Source organism: Pseudophryne corroboree, chromosome 5 (assembly GCF_028390025.1).
Source record: "Pseudophryne corroboree isolate aPseCor3 chromosome 5, aPseCor3.hap2, whole genome shotgun sequence".
In the NCBI taxonomy this organism is placed as follows: domain Eukaryota; kingdom Metazoa; phylum Chordata; class Amphibia; order Anura; family Myobatrachidae; genus Pseudophryne; species Pseudophryne corroboree.
In genome coordinates, this window is record NC_086448.1 from 801,264,832 (window position 1) to 801,286,845 (window position 22,014).

General features: G+C 46.8%; 1 protein-coding gene across 1 annotated transcript in view; it reads left to right on the forward strand.

Moving 5' to 3' along the window:
• The first annotated feature begins 7,863 nt into the window (after positions 1-7,863).
• ENPP2 (ectonucleotide pyrophosphatase/phosphodiesterase 2) overlaps positions 7,864-22,014 on the forward strand; it is a 172,173-nt gene continuing 158,022 nt past the window's right edge. The window contains exon 1 of the mRNA XM_063924459.1: positions 7,864-7,926. Within this exon, the coding sequence (XP_063780529.1) occupies positions 7,906-7,926 (21 nt within the window). The 5' untranslated portion in view covers positions 7,864-7,905. The remainder of the gene's footprint in view (positions 7,927-22,014) is intronic.

A 22,014-nucleotide genomic window follows, 5' to 3' on the forward strand; every position in this document is an offset into this window, starting at 1 on the left:
GTCAATTATGACCCCTAGTGTCTGTGCCACTATGCTGTGCAGTGCGCGATGACGTCATCGCGCATCGCACAGCAAAGGTCCTCTAGACGAAGGGAAACTAGACCGTAGCATCTAGTTTCCCTTCATGGAGAGGACCTTTGCTGTGCGGTGCGCGATGACGTCATCGCGCACCGCACAACTAAGGTCCTCTCCATGAAGGGAAACTAGACGCTACGCGTCTGGTTCCCTTCAAAGCGGGGGGGCACAGCAGGGCACTACGGGGGGCACAGTGGCGGATCTTGCCCTGGTGCGGCGCCCTCCGGATGGCGCCGGCGCCCTCCGGAAGGCGGCGCCCCGGGCAAAAGTACCGCTTGCCCGTGGCAAGAACCGCCACTGATCTTTCCTTATAGTCCAGTCCTTCTATGCCTTTAATCCAGAGGTTCCCAAACTGTGTGCCGTGGCTCCCTGGGGTGCCTCGGGACACTTGCAGGGGTGCCCTGGGTTGGTAGTCCAGGACCAATTGAAATTATTCATGGTCAATATAATAGGCAAAACCAGTGCTGGTGGCTGCCAGTCATAAAATATGTGGTCAAACAGAAGCAAATCTTGTCCCTCACCACACAACTGACCCTAAGGATGACATATAAACACGATCTACTTAATGTAATATTTCTTTCTAAATTTCTCAGTAAGAAATTTTTGGCCTAGGGGTGCCGTGAAATTTTTTTGGATATTCTAGGGCGCCGTGATTCAAAAAAGTTTGGAAACCACTGCTTTAATCAATTTAGTAGCTCGCCTTTGAACACTTTCGAGTTCACTGATGTCTTTTTTATACAATGGTGCCCAAAACTGAACACAATATTCCAGGTGCGGACGTACCAATGCTTTATACAGCCGCATGATTACATCCGAGTCCCTTGTCTCAATTCCCCTTTTTATGCACGCTAGCACCTTACTTGCCTTCTTTACTGCGTTTTGACATTGTGTACGGTTATTAAGCCTATTATCAATGAATACCCCCAAATCTTTTTCCAACTCTGTTTCCCCTAGGCGTTCCCCATTTAATATGTAGGATGCAAGTTTGTTTTTAGTCCCAAAATGCATAACCGTGCATTTGTCTGTATTGAACCTCATTTTCCATTTAGACGCCCAGAGTTCAAGTTTAGATAAATCATTCTGCAAGGACTCCACATCCAATTCTGAATGAATTACCTTACACAGTTTAATATCATCTGCAAAGATTGATACTGTGCTTTCCAGGCCTATTTCTAGGTAATTGATAAATATGTTGAACAGTAGTGGTCCGAGTACGGACCCTTGTAGTATTCCGCTGACTACTGGGGACCAGGTTGAGGACTTCCCGTTGACCACTACTCGCTGTACCCTGCTATCCAACCAGCTGCTTATCCATGTGCAAATAGTTTTTCCTAGGCCAATCTCCTTTAATTTGATCATCAGTTATGCAGGAACAATCCTTTATGCAATAACACACCTGTATGCAATAATACACCTTTATACAGTAACACTCCTTTATGCAATAATACACGTTATGCAGTTACACACCTTTATGCATTAATACACCTTTATGCATTAACACACCTTTATGTAATAACACTCCTTTATGCAATAATACACATGTTATGCAATAACACACCTTTATGCAGTAACACACCTTTATGCAGTAACACACCTTTATGCAATAACACACCTTTATGCAATAATACACCTTTATGCAGTAACACTCCTTTATGCAGTAACACTCCTTTATGCAGTAACACTCCTTTATGCAATAATACACGTTATGCAATAACACCTTTATGCAGTAACACACCTTTATGCAATAACACACCTTTATGCAATAATACACCTTTATGCAGTAACACTCCTTAATGCAATAACACTCCTTTATGCAATAATACACGTTATGCTGTAACACACCTTTATGTAATAACACTCCTTTATGCAATAATACACATTTATGCAATAATACACATGTTATGCAATAACACACTCCTTTATGCAATAACACACCTTGACGTAGTTGTCTGTCTTCACCAAATTTCACCATTGAATATTCACCCTGAATCAGCTTTTTGCTCGCCCAATGAATTCACGCACAATTATTCTTTTAGAAGGTTTGAATCATGGTAATTCCATAAGAAAATCACTGTGACAATCAGGAGTATAAATGGGTATCCGGTCTCTAGGTTGACCACACTTAGGTCGACTTGCATTAGGTCGACATAATTTTTTCATGTTTTTAATTTTTTCATACGTTACGATCCACGTGGACTACAATTGGGACCAGTAACCTGTGCCGAGCGCAGCGGTAGCAGAGCGAGGCACCTTGTCCGAAGCTTGCGAGCCATGCGAGGGGACACAGTGCACTAATTGGGGTTTAAAAAAACAACAACTCATGTTGACCTTTTGTCATGTCGACCTTGCTCATGTGGACCTAATGCGTGTGTCGACCTATTGTGTGTGTCGACTTAGTCACTGTCGATCAATAGTGGTCGACCTAGACACTGTCGACTTAAATGTGGTCGCATTATGAACCACCCCCGTATAAATGTCACAGCGTTTTGTGCAGCTGAGTGACAATAAGCCGCACTATTATTTTTATTATAAAAAGGAAATCTTTATTATTATTTAGTTGCTGTTTTGTTGTTCTCCCAAAGGCATCTGGAGACGCGTTCGCCTCTGCGTGTGCAGCATGTGCCCCCGGTTCGCTGCATGTCTGTTTATTAGCAGTGTGTCATAGTTGCATGGCGCAGTCACGTGGGCGGTGCGGGGGCGTAGTGACAGGCTTGTGTAATCATGGCCCTGCTTACTCCTACACGATGCTGCCATTGCCGGCATTGTAAAGTGGGGCTGGGGCCACAATGCAATTTATTTAATTGTGTCAGCAAGCCACCCAGACCGTCCACTTCACTTGGGAGGAGGCAGGTATGCAGTGAGTCCTAGTACCTGCATTATAGTGGGTGCGACCATCTATATACTCACCCACTAGTCTTCATGGCTACCCATTTGCTGGCCTCTGCCTATGTGAGTACACCTCCTCTGGTAAATGTAGGTTCTTTCTGCCCCCACTCCAATACTACCTCTATACTCTATGGCAGAGGTTCTCAAACTCGGTCCTCGGAGGCACACACAGTGCATGTTTTGCAGGTCTCCTCACAGAATCGCAAGTGAAATAATTAACTCCACCTGTGGACCTTTTAAAATGTGTCAGTGAGTAATTAATACACCTGTGCACCTGCTGGGTTACCTGCAAAACATGCACTGTGTGCGCCCCCGAGGACCGAGTTTGAGAACCTCTGCTCTATGGTCTTTAATGTAACCTATATCCTGTAGGTGTCACTGTTGCAATTGCTGAAGAGACTTGGAAGTCAATTAGGGTTTTTGATGTCTCATTAACAGTTAACAGACACAACATGAGGCTATGCAGGCCTACCCACAAAATCTAACATGACCAATGGCCCATAATCTTCCATGGTTCAAAATATAAACCACAGTGATCGTCTTGCAGTCCAGTTGCCTAGTTACACACAAAATTCCCTCTGCCGGGATGACTACAGTCTACATACATACATAAGTTAAGGACAATCCCCCACTCATTCCTGTAGTCATACCCCTGTGCTCAGGGTCGGACTGGCCCACAGGGGAACAGGGGAAACCACCGGTGGGCCACACTGCCTGTGCACCCTCCTCTTCCTTTAGGGATCAGGTTCCAGACTCTATCCTAGTGCACTTGAATTATGCATTATACATCTTACATTATACTTCGCAAGAATATGTTTTATTATATATTTACCATGGGGCACAAACATGTACTCTGTAATGATTAGTCAAACCTCTGTGGTTGCTAGCCACGCCCCCACTGGAGCTTGGCCACACCCTTAAGAATGGGCCCCTATAACAGCCTTCCCCTGGTGGGCCCTTCATGCTTCAGTCCAACACTGGCTGTGCTAGCCTAACAGTATGCATTCTGTAAGCACCGTTAGGGGTCCATTTATCAGCAAGTGATAAAACTCTTTGTGAACTGTAAAACTCATGGGGGTAAATTTACTAAGAATCGTATTTTCCCGTTTGAGGTCAAAGTTCAATCACGAATGACATCGAAAGTGTAAATATGCAACTTTTTGAATTGATTACGACTAATTTACTAAGCTGCCGTATTCTGCATTTTCGGTTTTTCCGATGTCGATGTCATTCGTTTTTTTAGGCAGTGTTTTACGTGAGTGACTTGTAAAACACTGCCGACTTTAATACAATGAATCTTGGCCGGATCTGAGAGATCCGTGCTGGGCTTCATTGTGCACCTTGTAAAAAAAAAAAAAAAATGTTTAAACTTAAAAAAAAAATTGCGTGGGGTCCCCCCTCCTAAGCCAAACCAGCCTCGGGCTCTTTGAGCCGGCCCTGGTTGCAAAAATATGGGGAAAAAATTGACAGGGGTTCCCCCATATTTAAGCAACCAGCACCGGGCTCTGCGCCTGGTCCTGGTTCCAAAAATACGGGGGACAAAAAGCGTAGGGGTCCCCCGTATTTTTGAAACCAGCACCGGGCTCCACTAGCTGGACAGATAATGCCACAGCCGGGGGTCACTTTTATACAGCGCCCTGCGGCCGTGGCATTAAATACCCAACTAGTCACCCCTGGCCGGGGTACCCTGGAGGAGTGGGAACCCCTTCAATCAAGAGGTCCCCCCCCTCCAGCCACCCAAGGGCCAGGGGTGAAGCCCGAGGCTGTCCCCCCCATCCACCTCACCGCTGACCACAAAGTTCCCACCATTGGTTACAATGGAGCGCATAGGCGCTACATTGTAACACTGCCGTGTGCCGCCTGTCAGACAGTACAGGAGCACACAGCCGATTAGGAGGGTGCCACAACGTGGCGCTCCCTGATTGGCTGAAGAAACCCTCTTAGACATAAGTCAGAGGGTGTTTCTGGCATTCGGGGAAAGGGGTCCCATGTGAAAACATGGGGCCCCTTTCAGTTCGTGGTCGGGTGTCCGTTTTTTTATTTTTACAAGTACGTGGATTACAAATGGATTACCCGAGGAGCCCTCTACACTGGATTTGGTGAGTAGAATTTTTTCAACAGGTACACCATGGATTCTACATGGAGAAGAGGACCGACCCTCGTGTGAACATAAGGTAAGTATGTGTATATGGTGGTGTGTATGTATGCATTAAAGTTATACTTTCAAGGTGTGTGTGTTATGTCTTTATTGGGGTATTTTTTTAGTAGTAGTACTACAGGTACCAGCGGGCCCGGTTTTCCGCCGCATGCTGGTACTTGTGGTTCTCCAAGTACCAGCTTGCGGGGGAGGCTTGCTGGGACTTGTAGTACTGCTACTAAAAACAATATTCATAACTTACAACAAAGGCTATCAGCCCCCAATCCGCAGCCCATTGGATGGGGGGGACAGCCTCGGGCTTCACCCCTGGCCCTTGGGTGGCTGGAGGGGGGGGACCCCTTGATTGAAGGGGTTCCCACTCCTCCAGGGTACCCCGGCCAGCGGTGACTAGTTGGGTATTTAATGCCACGGCCGCAGGTCGCTGTATAAAAGTGACCCCCGGCTGTGGCATTATCTGTCCAGCTAGTGGAGCCCGGTGCTGGTTTCAAAAATACGGGGGACCCCTACGCTTTTTGTCCCCCGTATTTTTGGAACCAGGACCAGGCGCAGAGCCCGGTGCTGGTTGTTTAAATATGGGGGAACCCCTGTCAATTTTTTCCCCATATTTTTGCAACCAGGACCGGCTCAAAGAGCCAGAGGCTGGTTTGGCTTAGGAGGGGGGACCCCACGCAATTTTTTTTCAAAAAATTAACACTTTCCCATCCCCTTCCCACTGATAAACATGCACGGATCTCATGGATCCCTGCATGCCTATCCAAACACGGGATAAAAAAGCAGGTCTGTTTTTTTTTAGCACTTTTTTACGATTTGTATTTCTGCACGGCAGTGTTTGGCTATTGTCGGCAGTGTTTGTGATTTGCACTTTTTAGTAAATTCCCGATTTCTACCAAATTGCAGGCGTATTTGACCGATGGTGTATTGATTCGTGATTTTTTCCTAGGACTTCCAAAATATTACGAATGCCCTCATCACTGCCGTGATTTTTGCTTAGTAAATTACCGAGATGACACTTTGAAGAAAAAACGGCATCTCGGTCAAAATCGGGACCTTAGTAAATATACCCCATGGCGTATTATAAATGGTGCTCCAGCCAATCAGCTCCTCCTGTAGCTGTCATGTGTTCAGCTCCTGTCATGTGTTTGAAAAGTGACAGTTGGAAGCTGAGCTACTGTTCTATATCATAATCCCCACCAGTCCCTGCCCCACTGGAGCTGACAGTCTAGGGCAGTGGTTCCCAAACCTGGTCCTCAAGGCAGCCTAACAGACCAGGAATTACGGATATCCATGCATGAGCACAGATGGTTAAATCTAATAGATTGAGGTACTGATTAAGTCACCTGTGCCCAAGCATGGTTATTCTTAAAGCCTGGAGCGTTAGGGTGCCTTGAGGACTGAGTTTGAGAACCTGTGGTCTAGGGGGAGAAAGCAGAGCTCTCGGCAGACACCCATGCAAATGTGGAGATAACATACAAACTCCACACAATTGGACCCTGGTAGGAATCAAACTCATGACTTAAGAAATGTGATAGTGTTAGCAATGCTAACCACTGTGCCACGCTGCTTAACTAGTCTGCTCCACTCTGTACTGCTCATGTCAGTACCAAACTTTTTATATCATACACATAGTGGTTGTGAGTTCTATTTGTTATAGGGACAGATGTACAAAGCCTTACAAAGTGATAAAGTGGAGAGAGATAAAATGCCTTACTGCCATGCCACAGAACCTGTTTGAAAAATGGCAGTTACGAGCTGGTTGGTTGGTAGATTATCACTCTCCACTTTATCACTTTCAGGGCTTAGTACATCTGGCCCTATGTTACAAGCTGCAACAAGCTTTAAAAAAAAACCTGTGGGGTACGTGTATCAAACCTTGGAGAGAGATAAAGTACCAACCAATCAGCTCCTATTTTGCAGGCTGTGTTTGAAAAATGGCAGAAGCTGATTGGTTGGAACTTTTCCTCTCTCCCCTTTGTCTCTCTCCAAGTTTTGATACATCTCTCCCTCTAACAATTACTGTCCTACTTGTAGTCTACAGGTTATGATACCATGACAACGGGTTCACTACGATATGCCGACGGTTGGGCTCCCGGCGACCAGCATACCGGCGCTGGGAGCCCGACCGCCGGCTTACCGACAGTGTGGCAAGCGCAAATGAGCCCCTTGCGGACTCGCTGCGCTCGCCACGCTATGGGCACAGGGGCTCGCTACGCGCGCCACTCTATTTTATTCTCCCTCCAGGGGGGTCGTGGACCCCCACGAGGGAGAATAAGTGTCGGTATGCCGGCTGTCGGGATCCCGGCGCCGGTATACTGTGCGACGGCATCCCGTCAGTCGGCATACTGAAGACCACCCATGACAACTGCCGTGTGAATTTTATTTCCGAGGGAGAATAGAACAATATCATTATAAAATGTATCCAAGAGAGAAACATTTTTATATTTCAAGATGTACTGTATATACATGGGCTGTATTATGTTACAGCGAAAAGTTGAATTTGCAATAAAAGTCCATAGTATCCTGCAGCAGTGTGGTCATTCCAACGTCTTGGCACTCTCCTTACAAATCATGCACATATATAAGACCAAGCTAACTAGCAGATCTTTTGTTTGGAGAGCATCTGCCAATAGGACCATTGTCTTCAAGGACAGCTGCCACCCTTACTTCATCAGCATTGCATAACACACCCGACGGTCCCAGTTGCTGAGCAGTTCTGCCTTCACCGGTCTTCTGGAAGGGACACTTCTTGTTCTCCTTGTGAGAACACTCAAAAACAGCACTTTAGAGGAATGGCTATCTGGAGAAAAGCGGTACGGTAGGATCCACTTATGTATTTTCTAGGGTGGGGGCTTAAATCAGTAATGACTAGCACCGACATTGCTGACTGCCAGGTGTACAACAAATTACATTGATGACTTGGGTTGAAGGTTTTGAATTTACTGTAGTTTCAAACACATGGATTGTGCGTTGTATTCATGCCCAACAAAGAAAATGATTCTTCACAGTAAGGGCAGTAAGGATTTGGAATTCTCTGCCAGAGAAGGTAGTAATGGTGGACTCAGTCAATATGCTTAAAATGGATTAGATAAGATACTAACTGACAGAAATATCCAAGGACATAGCATTTAAAGAGAGTGCTAGAAAAAGCACTAATTATAGTTAGATCATGTTCAGTGTCTCATTTGGCTTGAAACATATTGTGTCAATTAACCTTTTTAGGTTTTAAGTTAAAGTAATGCAAAATTTAGGGGCATGTGTCTCCGTAACAAGTGGTACATTGTAGCCGAAATGTCTTAATCTGCATTAAATGTACAAAACTGATGTGAAGATTAACGATAAATACTATATACGATATATACTGGTGCCTATCATGCATGAAATAAGAATGAGAAATGATAACAAGAAACATTGCTGGTACGAGTGAGTAACATCGGCAAAAAAGCACAGATGATGTCACAATTTTACAGATGGTTATTACTCAATCCTGCAAGCAACTGCTCAAATTGCCTCATTTACTGTCATGTTTCCTAGTTTTCTCTTCAATTTTCATGTGGGCAAGTCCATGTGAGCCAGTCAAGCCTTGAAATTGCACTAGCACTAATTGTGTGTAAACTTTATTTAGAAAACTGAAAGTTAAACCTGTTTTGCTAAAAATAATTTCATATGTATATATATATATATATATATATATATATATATATATATGCCTCACGCAGATGACATAAGCTGAGAAGGCCAAAATAAAATGTGTATTTGGGTGACGTCGGTTGTGATGTACTAAACTTGTTTCCTCTGGGACGTGAGAATTTCCTCACCAGTCCAAGCAGCTGTATCATTTCCGAGCCATCCGCGGTATCACCAGTCAGGTGTCAAATGCTGTTTGCAGCCCGTTCTTTGTAGTTTCCACGGTGACCCTTCAAGTGTAAATTTTGAATTGATCCAGTTAATGTTAGTGCATAAACTCTGTGTTCTCTGTAATGAGTGAGAGGATGATCCCCCCCCCCCCCCCCCCTTCTGCTCCCTGATTGCTAATCATTTAGGCAAACAATGTTATCAGCCAAGGTGTATTTAAACTGTGCATCACCTCAGCCTTTAAATCAATATGTAGCTGACTTTTCCAGTACAGGGGCCCAGACTTAAGGTAAATGCACATTCACTAGTGATTGTTAGGAAGGATCATCTGGTTTCACTGGAATCCTCTACCTGACCTGAATACAGTTTCTGTGCAAGCTACTGGTATCATGGCCAGGAAGGGATTAGAACACGCTTGTTGGTTGTTGCGCCCACTCCTGCCCTTTACCCCTCACTAATAACTAACACGAGTCCTTCCCCTCACTCAAGGTTACATTAGACACCAATGGAAATCACCAGGGGGTATTATCCGCAAGCCCCATTAATGATCAATAGACCTTCATATGCATGAAAAGCAAAGGTATCCTGCAAACACAGTGGGCGTTCTGTTTGTTTTTGGAGTAAATGTGTTTTGTGTATATTCCATGGATGTGTATCTTTATGGGAACCCAAAGAATACAGAAGTGTCATCATACGCGATACACCCATCCTTTTTGCGCTATATGCCGCAAGGCGCATAGCGTGACTTAGATGCTCCGCCACGGGTAGCTGTTCTCACACCTATATCTTAATTTAGCATCTGTGTGTACAGGGTGCTTAGAATTTGTCATTTTGTCGCAATAGAATCGGTATAAAGTCACAGATGAAGCACAACACTGCGTGGCGAGATACATGGCGGGGCTCACTCTTATTGGTCCATGGTCTTTTTCCCAGGTTGGCATTTCAGTCGAAGAACACTACTGCACGCAAAACCATTGTATTTTTGTTGCAATCTTAGAGATCTATTTATTAAGCACTGCAGAGCGCATACTAAAACACCAGAGTAATTCAACATTGCTCCAGTGCGGGGACAGCTAACCCAAAAATGAGCTGTCCCTGCAATCCGTATCAGAAATGAGGAGGCCCTATGCTAGTGTATGCGAACCACATTCAGCTTCCAGGATGACTGGTAAGCTGGATATTTCAGTGATATCTCCTGTCTTAAACACACAACCCTGATCCAGGCGCTAATTGATTGATTGTATTACTTATTTTTAATTTAAAATTTATATTAGACTATAAGCTGCAATCCCTGTCCAGCTGTACCTGTGTACGTACAGCTAAGGCTTGATCATAAATTGATCAAGAAACTACACAAGAAAGAAAAGGAAATGACTGATTGCGCTATCTCTCCAGGTGCGTATATGAATAAAGACACGTTTTCATCACTTCTCTGGTTTTTATTTTAGTACAAACGTTATGTCCCATACGACAGTATATTAAAAACTCAATATGCATGCATACTCATTATGAGCTCATTCTAAAAAATTTTTAATAATAATCATATAGTAATATTTCTCTGTTTAAACATCCAGTGCTCAAACCTATTAGAAACAATAAATAGTAGTTCCACTACTAATTTAAGTGCAACATAGCTTGTATATCCACAGCGTTTAAACGGTATTTTTCCAAAGATGAAGAAACTCAGTTCTTTGTATATAGACACAGTTTCCACAACATTGAATGATGTTTTTCCAGTTGTGTTAGAACTCAGTCTTTTGCATATGGCCACAGTTCTTATTCATATATTGAGCATAGTCCATACACTGACAGTTTAATCACTGAAGAAGAGAGTATTGACTGCATAGGAGAGGAAAGAGTTAAACATCTGGGGAGGGGTGGACCTAGCTGTGAGGAAAGTACAGCCTTCTTTAAGGGGAGGGCTTGATATATATAGGGAAGGTGAAGCCATTTTAAGTCTCTTGGTGATCTGGTTTCCCACCCTCCCGCCCTGGTTGTTGGAAATTGTGGCACGTGGTGATTTGGCTCTAAGTTGTTGGCTGTTTTCGTTAGCTATTTATTGGCGGAAAAGAACGGCAGTTTCGTATTGTAGAGAAAACTGTAGTGTTTTACAGTTGGTTGTGGTTTAGGTGCACTCACCTCCATCGACTTATGGCCGCTTGACCACCCGTCCGGGAAGGCAGCGGCAGGGCACCCAGGAGCGGTGGGTAGTCACTGTGGGGGTTGAGTTGTCACCTATTACCGGTTTATGGTAAGTTTTAGTAAATTTATAGGGTTGAGTTATTTAAGTTTAATTTAGATTAAGTGAGCCGTTCTTTTGGGCCGCCACCATATGCCAGCTGGAGCGGCATATTAAATTAATCTCTTTATTACAGGTTTCCTAATGGTTAGGGACAAATAAATAGCTAGCAATTTTCTGCCAAAATTCAAGTCTCAGTGTCGTTATTTCTGGTTATGGTTATGAATGCTTTACTTTCAAAGAAAGGGGGTCCACCAAATATCACTAAGATGTTTAATAAGCCGCTTACCACCGTGTCCGTGGATACAGACGTGTTGGGGAGATCCTCGCCGTGCACAGCGGTGATGGTTTTGCTTTCTCCCTCCCCGTCTATCCTCCGTGGTTGTAGCGGTGTTGGATGGTTTCTAACCCTCAGCGTGTTTGGGGCCGCTTGTATATGGACGATTTGCAGAGTAGACTCTCCACCTGGCTGGCCGCGTCTCCTCTGATTGCGGTTCAGCTTTGGCGGCAGGTGTGTGAGGTCTCTTTGGTTGTCCTTAGCTCCCAATCCGGCAGGGTAGATCCCAAATAATGATGTCGCGCTGGTCACTTAGCAGGGGAGGGAGAAAGCAAAACCATTACCGCTGTGCACGGCGAGGATCTCCCCAACACGTCTGTATCCACGTCTGTGATTAAACTGTCAGTGTATGGACTATGCTCAATATATGAATAAGAACTGTGGCCATATGCAAAAGACTGAGTTCTAACACAACTGGAAAAACATCATTCAATGTTGTGGAAACTGTGTCTATATACAAAGAACTGAGTTTCTTCATCTTTGGAAAAATACCGTTTAAACGCTGTGGATATACAAGCTATGTTGCACTTAAATTAGTAGTGGAACTACTATTTATTGTTTCTAATAGGTTTGAGCACTGGATGTTTAAACAGAGAAATATTACTATATGATTATTATTAATTTTTTTTTAGAATGAGCTCATAATGAGTATGCATGCATATTGAGTTTTTAATATACTGTCGTATGGGACATAACGTTTGTACTAAAATAAATACCAGAGAAGTGATGAAAACGTGTCTTTATTCATATACGCACCTGGAGAGATAGCGCAATCAGTCATTTCCTTTTCTTTCTTATATCTCCTGTCTTACCTGTTTAATGAATGGGGGCAGCACTTAAGCTTACGAAAGCCCTGAAAATGATTGCCCCTGAAGTCAGAGTTTTTCCTGCATCCCATAACATTACATCTGTCAGTCCAGTGGTTAGTTCCACCACCTCCATTTCCCTGCACAGTAATTCCATGTCCCATCACTTACATCGGTAGATGATGCAGCTGGCGCTAGTGTTATTGATGAGCTGTAGCCACCTGCCTCTTCCTCAGGTCCTGGTGGCTCCATTGTCCCCCTCCATCTACAGCCCTCCCCTCCTGGTACTCACACACGCTGTGTCTGTGGGACAGCATTCATCCCCTCATCAGGGCCTAGTGGTTTCCTTTTCCGTCACGGCATATGTGATGTCATGCCATCATCGCTGCTGAAGTGAAGAGGAGGCATGAAGAGGAGCAGGCTCTGTGTATCTTGAAGACCGGGGGCGGGATGTATTAACATACATCGCCGCACCTCGCCGGTTACCGCAGCGATGTTGATCGCGTATGTACTAACATATGCGATCAACATCGCGATGCGGTGACGGAGGCCCCCCGCGATACCTGTTAGGTGGTCTGCGGGGGGTCTCCGTCACCTCCATGGGGTCCCCACACAGGATAGATGCAGGGAAGCAGCAGCAGGCTGCCCCCGGTGCCTCCTCCTCCCCCCTGCCGCCGGAAGGACGTCCGGCTGCGTTGCTAGGGGGAGGAGGAGATTACCTTCCGGGTCCGGGGCATCATGGAGGAAGGTAAGCTGGGGGGAGGGGGGTCGGCGGCTGCAGCGGTGTCGGCGGGTTGCGGCGGTCGGCGAAAAGAAGCCCATAGGCTTCTATAGGGTATCGCCATCCAGAGATGGCGATACCCTGGACGCCGAAAACGCGGCGGTAGGGTGTTAGTAAATATGAAAATGCGGTAAAACCCCCGTTTTCGGGGGTTTTACCGCATTTTTGCTTTAGTACATCCCACCCCAGATGAGAGCGGGAGGGAGGGACAAGAGAGGTGGGGAAGCTGCTGTGGGGATATATGGCATGTAGCTGCTGGAGGGATACAGGCGGTGAGCTGCTAGAGTGACAGAGGCAGAGATGTGTATAAGGGGCACACTGTGGACATTGTGTGTATAAGCGGCACTACTGTGGTCATTATGTGTAAGAAGCACTACTATTGTGGGCATTGTGTGTAAGGGGCACTACTACTGTGGGCATTATGTGTAAGGGGTACTACTATTGTGGACATTATGTGTAAGGGGTACTACTATGGGAATTGTGTATAAGCGGCACTTCTGTAGGCATTATGTGTATAAGTGGCACTACTGTGGTCATTATGTGTAAGGGGTACTACTACTGTGGGCATTATGTGTAAGGGGTACTACTACTGTGGGCATTATGTGTAAGGGGTACTACTACTGTGGGCATTATGTGTAAGGGGCACTACTACTGTGGGCATTATGTGTAAGGGGCACTACTACTGTGGGCATTATGTGTAAGGGGTACTACTACTGTGGGTATTATGTGTAAGGGGCACTACTACTGTGGGCATTGTGTGTAAGGGGCACTACTACTGTGGGCATTATGTGTAAGGGGTACTACTACTGTTGGCATTATGTGTATAAGGGGTACTACTATGGGAATTGTGTATAAGCGGCACTTCTGTAGGCATTATGGGTATAAGTGGCACTACTGTGGTCATTATGTGTAAGGGGTACTACAACTGTGGGCATTATGTGTAAGGGGCACTGCTACTGTGGGCATTATGTGTAAGGGGTACTACTATGGGAATTGTGTATAAGCGGCACTTCTGTAGGCATTATGTGTATAAGTGGCACTACTGTGGTCATGTGTAAGGGGTACTACAACTGTGGGCATTATGTGTAAGGGGCACTACTACTGTGGGAATTATGAATAAGGGGCACTATTGTGGGTACTATATATAAGGGGCACTACTGTGTGGCATAACATGTATAGAGGGTACCATTGTGTAGTGCACAGGTTCTCAAACTCGGTCCTCAGGACCCCACACGGTTCACGTTTTGCAGGTCACCTGTAGATTTTTAAAATGTGACAGTTGGTGATACACAGTGCAGCTGCTGGGTGACATGGAAAATGTGAACTATGTGGGGTCCTGAGGACCGAGTTTGAGTACCACTGGCAGGGGCGGATCCAGAAAAGAATTACAGGGGGGGCACCATAAGTGGTTGTGCTATCAAGGAGGGGTGGAGTTAGAAGTGGAGTGGGCGTGGCCAAGTTTCAGTGCGTGTGACCAATTGTGTGAGGGTGTGTGGTCAAGTGCTCAATGTGAGTATCGAGTGTGTCTATGATCGAAATGCACTGCTGGAGGGGGTACAGGTCCACAGTTAGTTCTTATACCTTATGGGGATCATTCCGAAACGTTCGCACGCTGCTGGTTTTCGCAGCCGTGCGAACGGGTCGGAACTGCGCATACGTGGCGGACGCAATTATTGCCCAGCGACGGCCGTTGCTGGGCAACGACAAGAACACAGAAGAAAGCGATCGCAGCGGCGATCGCATGAAGATTGACAGCAGGAAGGTCACCCCCACTCCCCCCCCCCCCCCCCCAGCAAAAGACCGCTCACAGCAGCACCATTCTCTCTCCCCAGGTCACCCCCACTCCCCCCCCCCCCAACGCAGAGGGGGAGATACAGGGAGGGTGAGGGGGAGATACAGGGAGGGTGGGGGTGCTTAGTGATAGTCACAGGAAGAGTGAGGGTAAGGGTACTGAGGGTGAGATACAAGGAGGGTGAGGGTGCTGAGGGGGAGTTACAAGGAGGGTGAGGTAAGGGCATTGAGGGGGAAATATGGGGAGGGTAAGGGCGCTGAGGATAGTTACAGAGAGGGTGAGTGCTCTGAGGGGGAGTTACAGGGAGGGTGAGGGTAAAGGCGCTGAAAGAGAGATACAGCGAGGGTGAGGGTAGGAGTGCTGAGGGGGAGATACAGGGAGGGCGAGGGGGAGAGTAAGGGCGCTGAGGGGGAGTTACAGGATGAGGACAGGGACACTGAGGGGGAGATACAGGGAGGGCGAGGGGGCTGAGGTGGAGATACAGGGACAAAACATTTGTTTCAGGAAAGAAAAATATACAGTATATATATTATATACACATGATGTTACTGTACATACTATTCTCAAAAAACCATACTTTCCTATTCAAAATAATCTAAATAATGAAGCATTCCCTGACAATATCGCACGCCCATCCCCCCCTCCTGGCATCACATTTACTATAATACTACAAGTGCGTGGACTGTAATATAATGCTACAAGTGCCTGTAATATAATGCTACAATGCATGGGATATAATATAATTCTACAAGTGCATGGACTATAATAAAGTGCATTATAGCATTATATTACAGGCACTTGTAGCATTATATTACAGTCCACGCACTTGTAGTATTATATTATAGTCAAGGCAGTGGGCATTGATTATTTTGGAGCAAATACCTTACAGCAGGTTAGCCCCACTGGCTGGTACCTGAGGACTGGAAGGAGCCGACAGCGCACGGCGGGTACAGGTCCTAAGGGTACAGGAGAAGACAGCTGCTGCGGATGGCGTGATGTCTTCACATTACGTTGCGGGCACCAGGTTCCCTTTGGTTATTAGACAGGGGAGGATCGGCGCCGGCGGCTAAGAGTGAGAGTGTGAGTAGTACACTTTCACTGCACAGCGTACACGGCGTGGTGTCAGTGGGGAGCACAGCACCACGCCGGAGATCGGTAGTAGAGATCCCCAGCGGCGGCGGGCTGCATCTGTGAAGTTCCTCCTCCTGCTCGGCTCCTCTGCACTGACTACATGTCACATTTCTCCAGGGAGCCAATCAGGAGGAGGAACACACGTGTGAGCAGAGCAGCAGCAGCAGGTGACAGGAGAGCAGGGGGACATGTCGGGGGTGGGTGCACACAGCGGCGGGGGACATGTCGGGTGCCCGGGGCAGGTACGCACAGCGGCGGGGGACATGTCGGGGGGTGGGTGCGCACAGCAGCACGGACAATACAAAACATCTATTAAAAATGACAGGGGGGGCACGTGCCTTGGTGCCCCACCCCCTAAATCCGCCACTGACCACTGGTGTAGTGCAATGTGAATAAAGTGCACTACTGAGTGATGAACCATGAATAAGAGGCAATACTATGTGGTGTAATATGCTTTTGCATGTAGTCCACAGATGCTGGACAGCTTTATTTTTTACACAACACGTTACATTAGCATTTGGACACGCCCCTCTCAAATCTAAATCTCTCTGCACATGTTACACCTGCCCCACCTGCAGCACAGTATGGTTTTTCCCAAGTGCACAGTTACTTGCTGTTTTTTTATGCTCAGAATCATCCGGAAAGCTCTTATGTTAATAATGTAGTAGTTTGTATAAATGATGGTAAGGGAACAAACTCAATGCCACTTAAGGCAGCCGAATAACTAGCCTCACCTCTGATCAAGCATCACTGTTCTGTTAGCTGGGGTAGGGGGATTATGGATGGAAAATATAACACACTAGATTTAGTATTCAGATCTGTTAAGGGTTTTCATGTTTCTGAATGTTTGATTTGGCAGCTGCAAACTCTGCTTTCAGTCACCTTGCGTGTACTCCTATTAGTGTGTCCTACGGCTGTATGAGTCTGTATCACATTAACATGAAAACAAAATCAAAACTTTTTCCACAGCAAGTAAACTTCTTGAAGTTGATGTGTTAGAATCAGGAAAAATAGGGAAGCGTAAAGATACGAGTGACTTTGATAAGGGCCAAATTGTGATGGCTAGACGGCTGGGTCAGAACATTTCCAAAACGACAGGTCCTGTGGGGTGTTCCCAGTATGCAGTAGGGTGAGTACCTACCAAAGGTGGTCCAGGGAAGGACAACTAGTGACAGGGTCAATGGTGACCAAGGCTCATTGATGTGCAATGGAAGCGAAGGCTATCCCACAGAGCTACATTAGCACCTATCTAACTAAACTTTGCTGCAGACCAATGTATTCCCTGGTGGCAGTGGCCTCTTTCAGAAGGATAATGCATCCTGCCATGCTGCAAACATTGGGGGTCATTCAGATCTGATCGTAGATGTGCCTAATTTAGCACATCTACGATCGGATACTCAGACATGCGGGGGGACGCCCAGCACAGGGCTAGCCCACCCCGCATGTCTGCCCCCCCCCACATGGGTGCAAAAGAATCGTACGGCGGTGATTCATACCGGGTCGCAGCGACTGCGTGTGATGTCACGCAGCTGCATCGGCCAGCCTCTGCAATGGTCCGGACAGCGTAGGCGTGTGTCCGGACTGCTACGGAGGCAGGCCGCAGCGGCTGCCTGACATCACACCAACACCATTCTAAAGCCGTTGGCACGACCCTTCCCACCCCGCGACCACCTCTGCCTGTCAATCAGGCAGAGGTGATCGCATCTCACTGTGGTCCTGGGGTGCGCCCGCGCACTCCCTTAAAGGGCTTCAGACTGTGATCGCTGCCGCTGCAGCGATCTAGTCAGAATGACCCCCATTGTTCAGGAATGGTGTGAGGAACATGACAAAGAGTTCAAGGTGCTGACTTGGCCTCCTGATTCCCCAGACCACATTAGAATGGAGCATCTGTGGGATGTGCTGGAAAAAAAAGTCCGAGCTGTGGAGGCTTCTCTTACAACCAAGCAGTCACTTCGAGCACCTTATATTGCAAACAGGTTGTCAGGAACCTTACAATAACATTCCAGGCCATATCAGTGGAGTCTAAAGGGGGGTACACAGGTAGAGATGTGTGCTGAGCGATCCAGCACTGACCGCTCAGCACACATCTCTCCCCCCGCTCAGCACTCAGCGCGATGTATGCTGAGCGATGGGGGGGCTGGGGGGGGCGCTCACCTCACACAGCGGTGAAGTGAGCGACCTGACTAGATTGTGCCTGCATGCATGCCGATCTAGTACCGGCGATGGCGACGCGTGGGCTATCGCTATGTGGCATACACACAGGGAGATCCGTGCTTAATTTCTAGATTGCTTAGAAATTAAGCATGGTTCTCTCCGTGTGTACCCCCCTTAAGGCTCTCACGGACGCAGTGTTGGACTGGGGCATGTAGGGCCCACCGGGGGAATGCAGTGGTAGGGGCCCATGTTTAGGGGTGTGGTAGGTCCGCATAGGGGGTGTGGCCTGACACCTCATTGGTTTGACTAACCATTAGAGAGTGTAACGTCTGGGTCCCTTCATAAATATACACAGTAAATTCAGCTGCTGCATGCATGATAGTGTACCAGATTACTAACAGATTAATAACAGCAATGCACTGTAGAAAATACACCATAGTCCGGTATTAGGTAACGTGTATAATGTATAATTCAAGTGCACAGTCTGGAACCTGATTCTTAGAGCAGGAGGTGGGCCCCCAGGCAGTAGGGCCCACCGGTGGTTTCCCCTGTACCCCTGTGGGCCAGTCCAAGCCTGCACGGACGGCCAATTTGTTAGTGTCTGTCGGGCAGTAGGCGACGACCGTAACTACCAGGTGCTGTTTAATTTTAATTGTGGGGGAAATTGATGATATTTGGAAAATGGTTACAGTTTAAATACTGGGCAATAAATACTACCAAAAAAACTTCAATGTGTTCTGATGAAATAAGCTGCAGAATTCCCTTTCACACAATTTTACAAAACATTACAAAAAATATTTTTGTCACGTTATGCAACAAAGTTGCTGAAGCGTAGTCTGAGATAATATAGGGTGTAGCCAGAACTTTGTGGGTCCCTATAATGGCGCTCCCTGTACCCACTAGAGCTGCACCCATGGATAATATGAATTCACTATATCCAAGAGACTATTTTTCCTTACCGACAAGCAAAACAATGTATTGTCAATATAATATATAGATTATAGCAAAAAGGCAATATAAAGTTAACTTTATAATATGGTTCCTTTAGTTTAGGAACATAAGGGGTAATTCCAAGTTGATCGCAGCAGGATTTTTTTATAGCAATTGGGCAAAACCATGGCCCTCATTCCGAGTTGATCGGTCGCAAGGCGAATTTAGCAGAGTTACACACGCTAAGCCGCCGCCTACTGGGAGTGAATTTTAGCTTCTTAAAATTGCGACCGATGTATTCGCAATATTGCGATTACTAACTACTTAGCAGTTTCAGAGTAGCTCCAGACTTACTCTGCCTGTGCGATCATTTCAGTGCTTGTCGTTCCTGGTTGACGTCACAAACACACCCAGCGTTCGCCCAGGCACTCCCACCGTTTCTCCGGCCACTCCTGCGTTTTTTCCGGAAACGGTAGCGTTTTCAGCCACACGCCCCTGAAACGCCGTGTTTCCGCCCAGTAACACCCATTTCCTGTCAATCACATTACGATCGCCGGAGCGAAGAAAAAGCCGTGAGTAAAAATACTTTTATCATAGTAAAGTTACTTGTCGCAGTGCGAACATTGCGCATGCGTACTAAGCGGATTTTCACTGCGATGCGATGAAAAAGAACGAGCGAACAACTCGGAATGAGGGCCCATGTGCACTGCAGGGGAGGCAGATATAACATGTGCAGAAAGAGTTAGATTTGGGTGGGTTATTTTATTTCTGTGCAGGGTAAATACTGGCTGCTTTATTTTTACACTGCAAATTAGATTGCAGATTGAACACACCCCACCCAAATCTAACTCTCTCTGCACCTTATATCTGCCTCCCCTGCAGTGCACATGGTTTTGCCCAATTGCTAACAAAAATCCTGCTGCGATCAACTTGGAATTACCCCCATACTGTAAAACGAGATTTATGGTAAGAACTTACCTTTGTTAAATCTCTTTCTGCGAGGTACACTGGGCTCCACAAGGATTGGACAATGGGGTGTAGAGTAGGATCTTGATCCGAGGCACCAACAGGCTCAAAGCTTTGACTGTTCCCAGAATGCACAGCGCCGCCTCCTCTATAACCCCGCCTACCTGCACAGGAGCTCAGTTTTTAGTTAACCAGCCCAATGCAGTAGCAGGAAAAGAGACGACAACGGTTAGTAGCCACATACACCACACTCTCACGTGTCAGCGGCTAATGCCATACCAACCCAAAGAAGCTAAGTGCTTCAGGGTGGGCGCCTTGTGGAGCCCAGTGTACATCGCAGAAAGAGATTTAACAAAGGTAAGTTCTTACCATAAATCTCGTTTTCTGCTGCGGGGTACACTGGGCTCCACAAGGATTGGACAATGGGGATGTCCTAAAGCAGTTCCTTATGGGAGGGGACGCACTGTAGCGGGCACAAGAACCCGGCGTCCAAAGGAAGCATCCTGGGAAGCGGCAGTATCGAAGGCATAGAACCTTATGAACGTGTTCCCGGAGGACCACGTAGCCGCCTTGCACAATTGTTCAAGGGTCGCACCACGTTGGGCCGCCCAAGAAGGTCCAACAAACCGAGTAGAATGGGCCGTAATGTGAGCAGGAGCTGACAGACCAGCCTTCACATAAGCATGTGCAATCACCATTCTAATCCATCTGGCCAGGGTCTGCTTGTGAGCAGGCCAGCCACGTTTGTGAAATCCAAACAAAACAAAGAGAGAATCAGATTTTCGAATAGAAGCAGTTCTCTTCTCGTAGATACGGAGAGCCCATACCACATCCAAAGACCGCTCTTTGGGAGACAAATCAGGAGAGACAAAGGCTGGAACCACAATCTCCTGATTAAGGTGGAACGAAGAAACCACCTTAGGTAAATATCCGGGACGAGTCCTAAGAACCGCCCGGTCACGGTGAAAAATCAGATATGGGGAACTACAAGACAAGGCACCCAGATCCGAAACTCTTCTAGCAGAGGCAATAGCCAGCAAGAACACCACCTTAAGGGAAAGCCACTTAAGGTCAGCTGAACCCAGGGGTTCAAACGGAGGCTCCTGCAACGCCTCCAAAACCACCGACAAGTCCCAAGGAGCCACAGGCGGGACATAGGGAGGTTGGATACGCAACACACCCTGAGTGAAAGTAAGAACATCAGGTAAAGTTGCAATTTTTCTCTGAAACCACACCGACAAGGCCGAAACATGAACCTTGAGGGAGGCCAGACACAGGCCTAAATCTAGGCCCTGCTGCAGAAAAGCCAAAAGTTTGGCTGTACTAAACTTGAAAGCGTCATAATTATTAGATGCACACCAAACAAAGTAGGAATGCCAGACCATATAGTAAATCCGAGCAGAAGCCAGTTTCCGGGGCCCGCAACATAGTTTTAATGACCTCTTCAGAAAAACCCTTAGCCCTCAAGACGGAAGCGTCAAGAGCCACGCTGTCAAAGACAGCCGGGCTAGGTCCTGGTAGACACAGGGGCCCTGAATGAGGAGGTCTGGGCGTTGTGGAAGCAGAAGTGGACGCTCTGAAGATAGGCCGTGCAGGTCTGAGAATCAGGGCAGTCTGGGCCACACCGGAGCTATGAGAAGCAGAATTCCTTTTTCTTGCTTGAACTTCCGAATTACCCTGGGCAGGAGTGACACCGGAGGGAACACGTACGGCAGCCGAAACCTCCACCGCCAGCGCATGCACGAAGCTGCTTGAGGATCCCTTGTCCTTGCTCCGAAGACCGGAACCTTGTGATTGTGTCGAGATGCCATCAGATCTACATCTGAAAAACCCCACTTTTCCACTAGGAGTTGAAACACTTCTGGATGGAGCCTCCACTCGCCGGCATGCACGTCCTGACGACTGAGAAA